The sequence below is a fragment of the Lepidochelys kempii genome, chromosome 1, assembly GCF_965140285.1.
Source record: "Lepidochelys kempii isolate rLepKem1 chromosome 1, rLepKem1.hap1, whole genome shotgun sequence".
In the NCBI taxonomy this organism is placed as follows: domain Eukaryota; kingdom Metazoa; phylum Chordata; order Testudines; family Cheloniidae; genus Lepidochelys; species Lepidochelys kempii.
In genome coordinates, this window is record NC_136380.1 from 12,433,534 (window position 1) to 12,443,231 (window position 9,698).

General features: G+C 43.2%; 1 protein-coding gene across 12 annotated transcripts in view; it reads left to right on the top strand.

Annotated features, from left to right (window-relative positions):
• Positions 1 to 8,020, top strand: part of C2CD3 (C2 domain containing 3 centriole elongation regulator) — a 92,560-nt gene extending 84,540 nt beyond the window's left edge. For 10 of the 12 annotated variants that reach the window (XM_073334400.2, XM_073334427.2, XM_073334329.2 and 7 more), the window contains one exon: positions 7,059 to 8,020. In XM_073334400.2, coding sequence (XP_073190501.1) covers positions 7,059 to 7,202 — 144 coding nt within the window. In that variant the 3' untranslated portion in view covers positions 7,203 to 8,020. The remainder of the gene's footprint in view (positions 1 to 7,058) is intronic. The other 2 variants (XM_073334420.2, XM_073334437.2) reach the window with 2 other exon arrangements.
• Positions 8,021 to 9,698: the final 1,678 nt, after the last annotated feature.

Below are 9,698 nucleotides of genomic sequence, written 5' to 3' on the forward strand. Positions count from 1 at the left end.
AAATGCAATAGAAATAGAAGTTCTGTACATACCAGATCCACAGACAGCTCATGTTGAATTCATTATAAGAAGTGGAATGACAGAATATTAAATGGGACTGTTACCATTCTGACACTTCTTAAAAAAAATATAAATTAGAGACGATATAGGAACAAATGGGGTAAGATTTGAGAAGTTTTAAAGAGAAATATTCTCATGAAGCCTCTACTCAAATCTTACTTATTTGTTACCTATATCTCCAACCACACAACATATTCAGAAATGTGGAATCATAGCCTTGGCTTGAAAATTCACTTGAAAAACCCATTGCCATTATTATAGTGTAAATCCACTTCTTCAATATTCTTACATTTAGTTCCTTTCATTCTTAAGGTTCCATAAGCACTTCAAAATGTAAAGTGATGTACAAACAATATATAAAAGATGATGGAACCCACCCCTGAAATGCAGGCACCTCTAGGTTAGAAACAGGCCAATTGTCAAACAGCCCACAGTAACATTACAATTTAGAACAGGAAGTGAACAATACTGCATCCACTTGAAGCTACAGAAGAAATTTAGGGAAGCACAGCATAGTTATCCAAGGTGGAATTTGGCCAGAACAGTAGGGTTAATACCCCAGATTGCCATGGGTTCTTTAATAATAGCTGAAGGACCTGTATGAACTGATCAAACTAATTTATATAGGAGTCGGGTAGGGTGACATCCTGACAAGCTATTTTTGAGAAAGATACTTAACACTTTTCAAATATGTAACTTTTGTGGTAAGACATTAATCTGGAGTCAGAGCAACAGCACCACTTATGCTTTCCGTTTTACGTTTTCAGGATAACTTGCTTACTAATCGTGTGCATAGGTCAAAAGAGTTAGCTCAGAGCCAGTTTGAACTGGTTACTGTTTCTCCAGCCAGTGTTAATGTTTCAGCTGTTTCTCAGACACTTGGCAGGGGGAGGAGAGCGAGGCAAATAAGCTGCTGATTTGGTCTTTGAGCAACCTTGAGAGGGACATAGAGCAGACAGGAAGCTGTATATGGATGGTATTAGCAGAAATAATCTATCACCCCTTTGAATATTTGTTCTTCAGTATGTTTAAAGAGGACATCATTTGAAGGTTTTGCAGAGCTGTAGCATTATTACCTGACACTGGTCCCCTTCAGAGTAAATGTTCTGATCTGGTGCAACACAGTTGGGAAGCTGCAGTGTTATAACAAAGGCCCTGTATAAAGCACAATTTTCTTTCAGAAAATTAATGACAGTGTAAATGGCAAAGTATTGAATTTCATTGAGTTTGCATAGAATTAATTTTACAAGTAACAGTCAAAACAGAATGAAAATTCATTCTGTCCTTGAAATTGAGTAGGTATTTTCTATTAAAGACTTTGTAGACATTTTCCTTTTTTTTTTTTTTTTTTAAAGTGTTTAAAAGATCACAGTTTGGGGGCATTTTGACAATTTCCATGTCCTCCATGACATAGTGATTGGCACAAGGGTCTAGTATAACTTGGTAAATGTCTAATCTTTAAGTGCAATCATGTTATAATTGAGTCTTGACACTTATCTTCGATAACACAAGAACTAAGGGGTCACCCAATGAAATTAATTGGCAGCAGGTTTAAAAGAAACATAAGGAAGTACTTCTTCAGAGAATGCACCATCAGCCTTTGGAACTTGTTGCTAGGGGATATTGTGAAAGCCAAAAGTCTAACTGTGTCAAAAAAGAAGTAGATAAATTCCTGGAGGATAGGTCCATCAATGACTATTAGCCAAGATGGTCAGGGACACAACCCCATGTTCCGGGTGTTTCTAAAGCTTCTGCTTTCAGAAGCTGGAACTGGATGACAGAGGATGCATCACTCGATATTGCCCTGTTCTGTTAATTCCCACCGAATCATCTGGCATGAGCCACTCTTGGAAGACAGGATACTGGGCTAGATGGAGCATTGGTCTGACCCAGCATAGCCATTCTTATGTTCACTGGTTGCAGTAAAATAATTCAGTTTGCGTTCACATAACAGCTTTTTTTTTTTTTTTAACCATACAACTAAAGAATGCATGAATGTGAAGCAACAATTACTTTATTGCCTCTGCAATCGGTGATTGAAGCAGGGAGGGGAGCGTGCTTAGCTTACAGGAAAATAGAATGAACTGGGCTGGGGGGAGGGGGGGGTCCATCAAGGAGAAACAAACAGAACTTTCACATCATAGCCTGGCCATTCCTGAAACTGGTTTTCAAAGCTTCTCTGATGTGCACCGCGCCCTCCTGTACTCTTCTAACAGCCCTGGTGTCTGGCGGCGCGTAATCAGCAGCCAGGCTATTTGCCTCAACCTGCCACCCCACCATAAACGTCTCCCCCTTACTCTCACAGATATTATGGAGCGCACAGCAAGCAGGAATAATAATTTAGCTGAGTTTACCAAGTCAGTAAACTGCGCCAGCGCGCCTTTAAACGTCCAAATGCACATTCTACCACCATTCTGCACTTGCTCAGCCTAGTTGAACAGCTCCTGACTACTGTCCAGGGTGCCTGAGTATGGCTTCATGAGCCATGGCATTAAGGGGTAGGCTGGGTCCCCAAGGATAACTATAGGCATTTCAACATCCCCCAACGGTTATTTTCTGGTCTGGAAAGTAAGTCCCTTGCTGCAGCTGTTGAAACAGACCAGAGTTCCTGAAGATGCGAGCATCATGTACCTTTCCCAGCCACCCCATGTGGATGTTGGTGAAACGTCCCTTGTGATCCACCAGTGCTTGCAGCACCATTGAAAGGTACCCCTTTCGGTTTATGTACTCGGCGGCTTGGTGCTCCGGTGCCAAGATAGGGATATGGGTTCCGTCTATGGCCCCACCACAGTTAGGGAATCCCATTGCAGCAAAACCATCCACCATGATCTGCACATTTTCCAGAGTCACTACCCTTGATATCAGCAGCTCCGTGATAGCATTGCCTACTTGCATCACAGCAGCCCCCACAGTAGATTTGCCCACTCCAAATTGATTCCCGACTGACCGGTAGCTGTCTGACGTTGCAAGCTTCCACAGGGCTATTGCCACTCGCCTCTCAACTGTGAGGGCTGCTCTTATCTTGGTATTCTTGCGCTTCAGGGCAGGGGAAAGCAAGTCACAAAGTTCCATGAAAGTGCCCTTACGCATGCGAAAGTTTCACAGCCAGTAGGAATTGTCCCAGACCTGCAACACTATGCGGTCCCACCACTCTGTGCTTGTTTCCCGGGCCCAGAATCGGCGTTCCACGCCATGAACCTGCCCAACTGACACCATGATGAGCACATTGAAGGGGCCTGTACTTCGTGAGAAGTCTGTGTCCATGTCCTCATCACTCTCGTCACCACGCTGCAGTCGCTGCCTCCTCGCCTGGTTTCGCTTTTCTTGCAGGTTATGGTTCTGCATATCCTGCTGGATAACGCACATGGTCTTTATAATGCTCATAATTGCCACGGTGATCTGAGCGGGCTCCATGTTCCCAGTGCTATGGCGTCTGCGCTGGAAAAAGACGCAAAATGATTGTCTGCCGTTGCTCTGACAGAGGGTGTGGCAACTGACAGCATGGCTTACAGGGTTGGCTTACAGGGAATTAAAATCGACGAAGGGGGTGGCTTTGCATCAAGGAGAAACAGAATGGCCCCCTCAAGGATAGAACTCAAAATTCGGGTTTAGCAGGCTGTTGAATTCACAGAGGGAAGGAGGAGAAAATGAACACAAAACAAATCTGGTCTATTTCTTGTTTTGGTCCACTTCATGTATCTTTATACATCTTGCTGGCAGCAGATGGTGCAGTACGACTGCTGGCCATCGTCATCTCCTGGGTGCTCATTAGAAGACAGTGCAGTAGGACTGCTGGCAGGACTGAATCGCCATGAGACGAAACTTAAAAGGGAAATGACCTGGCTGAGTCACTCCCATGTTTGCCCAGCCGCCCCTGACCGACCTCACCGAGGTCGGCTAAAAGAGCACCCTGGAGTACGGCGACGATGGCTACCAGTCATACTGCACTGTCCGCTGCCAAAAGGCAATGAGCTGCTGCTGTGTAGCAATGCAGTACCGCGTCTGCCAGCACCCAGGAGACATACGGTGAGTTGAGTGGGCTCCATGCTTGCTGTGGTATGGTGTCTGCACGGGTAACCCAGGAAAAAAGGTGCGAAACGATTGTCTGCCCTTGCTTTCATGGAGGGAGGGAGGGAAGGAAGGAAGGGAGTGCCTGACGATATGTACCCAGAACCACCTGCGACAATGTTTTTGTCCCATCAGGCATTGGGATTTCTACCCAGAATTTAAATGGGCGGTGGGAACTGTGGGATAGCTACGCACAGTGCAACGCTCTGGAAGTCGGCAGTTGCCTCGGTACTGTGGACCACTCCGCCAACTAAATGCCAACTAAATGCACTTAGAGCATTTGCGTGGAGACACACACAATCTACTGTATAAAAACGCTTTCTACAAAACCGACTTCTGTAAATTCGACTTAATTTCGTAGCGTAGACATAGCCTAAGTCTGCAAAACCTTCCTCAAGAGAAAGAGCCCAGCTATGTGGGTGAAAGGTCACAGGCTGGTCTGTGCTTAGAGTATGATAAGTCTATCTTCAACCAGAGTTAAGAGAAGTGCAGTTTATGCCAAGCTATGTGCTCCTAAAGCACTCAGTTTTACTTCCAATTCTTAATGTTCAATAGTGGACAAACTCTGATCTCTTAATATCTCTGTGGTTGCCAGAATTGGTCTAGTTCTGAACTTATTGGAGAGAGAAAGTTTCCCTAAGTCCCTCTGCTAGTGTTCAGCTTTTCGGTGTGTATAATGGGGCTGAGTGAAGGAGGAAGGCCCCAGAGGGGTCAATGTTAATCGTGTGTTTTAATGTACGCTGCTTTTTAAAATAATTTAAATGAATATGCATTTTATGTCTAAAGGGTTTCTTCAAACTTTGAGGGTCTCTGTTACTAGACTAATTTTTGTGTGGAGAGGTCTGACTACAGGAAAGGAAGTATAGCAGGTGTGTCTAGGGATTATAATGCTAGTTTTTACAGTCTGGACCATCTGTCCTCACTCCACTGACTTCAGTAGCAGAGGGTTTGCATAGAGAGAGACCTGAACCCACAGATGTGCCATCCACAAACTTCTGAGAGTTAAAATCCATATCTGAATTTTGTAGCTCAGACTCTTATCTAGTTCTAGGCCCAAGCTTTGAGCTCCCGAAATATTTTGTTGGGGGAAATACTGCAGACCCTAAATCATTTTGGGCAGGAAGAAATAGGCTCTTCCATTGTGAAGTAATTTTCAAAAACTGGGTTAAGAAACAAATATGCCTTTGGCGGAGGGTCCTCCCTAACCCCACAGCAGTTAATTGCCAGATAGAGTTACCCTATGCTGACCTAAATGAACAGTTGCTGGTGCACAGAGATAAGCGGACATTTGGCAAGTGGAGATGCTGTATAAGCTGAAGATGTTTACAAAAAAACTATCCATTTGAGTTTTAACTATTTAAAATATGGGGGACCATTGCTTCCCAAGTGAGAAAAGAATAAGATGGGTAAGGAGTTTTATTAGAGTGTTTCAGAGAAACAGCCGTGTTAGTCTATATTCGCAAAAAGAAAAGGAGGACTTGTGGCACCTTAGAGACTAACCAATTTATTTGAGCATGAGCTTTCGTGAGCTACAGCTCACTTCATCGGATGCATACTATGGAAACTGCAGAAGACATTATATTTCATGGTCTCTGTGTATATAATGTCTTCTGCAGTTTCCACAGTGCTCACGAAAGCTTATGCTCAAATAAATTGGATAGTCTCTAAGGTGCCACAAGTCCTCCTTTTCTTTTATTAGAATAATGGAGAGGACCAAGTGTAGCGCTTGGAGACCAACTATTGTAAGTGTGACATTCAGAGAGCAAATACTTTGAGAAGGGTTCAAGATCTGGAGAGGACACTTGTTCTTAGGATCCATGAGTGGACAGCTTGAATGCAGCTCACAGGTGGCATTAGTTCCAAAGGAGACATAGATGCTGGAACTAGGGGTGCTTCCGCAACCCTTGGCTTGAAGTGGTTTCCATTATATACAGAATTTATAGTTTGGTTCAGTGGCTCTCAGCACCCCCACTATACGAATTGTTCCAGCAACCCTGAAAGGAGAACAAGTGGATTTTTGAGAATCCTAGAAATTAGAGATGGGAAAGACCTAATAAACCCCCATATAGTGGATCCTCCACCCACTTACAGGGTTGCTGTCCACCATAAAATCCTTGGTGTTTTGTTTTCTGACCAGTCGTCCACCACTACCTGGATGTGATACTAACACACTAGAGCTAAGCCATCGTCCTAAAGAATCTAATAACTCAAGCCACTGAAGGGGGCCACTGACAGCTCACATTTGGCCCCCTATTGAGAAATCATAGAAATGTTTCCATTTCTTTTTAATCCCAAAGTCTATAGCATTTTTAAAACAAATACATTCGCTTATCCACTCCTCAGATATGGTTTCCAACCCAGATAGTGCAGCACTGTGTTAATATGTGAGAACCGTAAAGTGACATTGACTAAACTGTGCAACATCGAGAAATGCAGAAAGTAAGCAAGCAACAGCAATAGATAAAATATGACTATAATTTTAAAAAATTTTCAGATTTTGTAATCTAAGATGTTAGTAACAAAAGTTAGGAAATGTCTTTAAAATATATTTTTAACCTGGCAGTGTCCCTTTAAAGTTAATCGTTTTTGTGGGGGAGGGGAAAAGGGAGGTGTTAAAAGCTTTTTTAGAAGCTACAGGAAGATGGATAACTTGGGGCTCCTGTCCGCCATACTGAGCCATTATGCTTGTTGGTGTATGGAATGTGAGGAAAATCATTTAAAGGAGAATGAGAGATCAATGGAAAATACAGCACTTCCAGTAGGTTATATCCTCCATGGAAGCAAGAAGAGCAGGAAAGGTAATCTCTTTGGATTCCCAAGTATCAGCCATGCACTTCCCAGACGCATTGCTGTGCTTCCTCATGATCAGTAAAGCATTTCAGTGTAAGTTCTAAGTGGTGTCTAATATTATGTCACTGTCTTTTCCTTAGACAGGAGATGGTGCCGCAGCCGGGGGAATTCCCTATCGAAGACAGAACCGTCACAAACCAAACCTGACATCAACCGATCTGCCAGAAGAAGAAACAAAAAGAATCGCCAGGATATTTTCTGCACAATTGTCCAAAAAAGAATAGCAGAAGTAACCAGAGTAGCTGTGTAGAGAGGAACTGCTTTAGTGCTCATGCTCTACATTTTGGGGAAACTATGACACTTTCAATAGGAGGGGGAGAGGAAATTACTTTAACTCTCCTGACTTCAAAAGAAAAATGTCATTCTACCCGCCCCCACCATGTCAGCACAGAACCACTCTCCTAAAAGAGAAGTAGATTCTACTCTCATTGATTTAATGTGTGTAATTGCCCCTCATTTAAATGGGAGTTAACTACCCATGTCAAACAGGGAATCTTAGATGCAGAATATCCTCTATTCGCCTGGGTCTGTTGGAAGCTGAGGGTGCTGTGCATCTTGCAAGATCAGATCACTGGAGTAAGGCACTGATAGACTTTAGTAACCTGAACAGTGTCATCTCATCTGTGGGAAATTCGTCTAATTACCCTTTTTTGCCTGCTAGGTAATGGAACATCCAGTTGTTTGGGGACACTACTTTTTTCTTGACACACGGAGGGAAAGTTAGAAGCTGTTTCAGTTTTAAGAAAAATGAAATATCCATTTATTTTTTTTCCCTGAGAGAAACTGCATTAGAATCCTTTGCAACAAGACACACAATTGCAGTCTCCATGCAAATGTGCACAGACAACCCAGACTTGGGAAGCTACAGTCACTGTTTTGTATGCTAATGACCTTTTTAAAAAACATGTTGATTTGTAAGACAAATCTGTTGCCTTGAATACTGAAGTAAGGCTTATTTTTACACGGGTTGGGTAGATTGTAAGTAAAATGTACAGATACTGTAAAATAAATTATCTATGCAAGACTGTTTTGCTAGTAAGTATGGAATTTTGTGGACAAATTATTTTTCTTATTTTTATTAATTTATGTAGTCATTTCTAATTTTAAAAAAATCACAAGTTTCAAGTGTCTCTGGATAACTGACCTAAACACAAACCATGCTAACTTATTTTGAATGATAAAGTTTGTTTCAATAAAATAAAACTTGTATTTTTATGCCTTCCTGCTGTTTAAGATGTTGTTTTAGAAATGTTATTGTTCACATGTTAAAAAGTTAGAGCCTGATCCTCCCAGTGGAGTCAGTGATAAAATGCCCATTGACTTCAGTGGTGCAGGATTGTGCCTTTAAGCCCAGAACCTTAAAGACTCCTAAGTCCCATGGGCATTGAAATCAATGGAAGTTAGGTGCCTGAATACCTTTGAGGGTATGGGCCTTAGTAACTTTGCTGGGAGAGGATTTTGTAAAAGTCATCTGTCGGTGGGAGCCTTTCCCTGAAAATGTTTAGCCCCAGGGAACTGGTTAGCTTGGAAACAAGCAATGACGACTCCTTTGAAATCTAATTTAGGTCCATAGTATTCAAAAACTACTATATGATGAAGTTTGGGTGTCTACAAGGAATGAGTCTGTGACCCTCAGAGTTCCCAGTGGACACATGTCCAGGTCTCCAAACTAATCTGAACTGCCACGAAGGACCCCCTTGTTGGCAGTCTCAGTAAGGAGGCCAAGGACTGAACGGGCCAAAAAGGCAGGAATCCCCTCTCCTCACCTCTAGCACTTTGTCTACACCAGGAAAAATCAGCTGTGTAATTCATCACTGTTTCAGGTCTCCAGGTTAGATAATAGACCATGGCTCTATTGGGACTTAGTCCCTATTTCTGCAATTGCCAGCTAGCAACCAGTGGAACTGCACTACTGCAAACCTGCCGTGTTTTGCACTGGTGACACTTACCCATGTTACACACAGGGACAAGCTTTCCCCAGTCAAACGGTGTTTTTTCTTGTCTACAGCTGAGGTTTGCTCTGGTTTAGCCTAAGCGGTCATAGGTGCTGGAACTAGGGGCGCTGCCAAACCCCTTGGCTTGAAGTGGTTTCCGTTACATACAGGGTTTACAGTTTGGTTCAATGGCTCCCAGCACCCGCATTATAAAAATTGTTCCAGCACCCCCGTAAGCGGTCACTAGTGACCTGTGGCCTGTTTGCGTTACTTCTTCCACTGGGGGATGGTTACAGGTGTAATATGATTTTGGCCCATGGGGAGGCACCCTAGCAGGATGTGGTTTAGGCACAATGTGGAAGGGAGCTTGTAGGGAGCTGGCATTGCTGCTCCCCACATAGTACCTGTTCCGATGGAGAAATGTCAGGACATTTAATCTTCAAGGCTAGCGCTTCTTATCAGCACTGAGTTCAATGAATAGAACAAGCACAGAGAGGAATTTACATGCCTATTTCACAGTGCATCAGGTTGGCCTTTCTACTCTGAGCCAACCTTGCCCTGGTCCTTTGTAAAATGAATTCCAAGTCCCAACCATTCCAATCCCCTGTCCTACACACACTTCCATTTTCCAGATTACCAGCCACAATGAATGGGTAGGAGGTCAAGAGGGAGCATAGCTGTGTAAATATCTGATACGCACAACCCTCTCCTCCTCCATGAGAGCAACAGCTATGCAACAGCTTCTTGCTCAGCTCCTGTAACACTGGGCAGCACCAGGAAAACCTG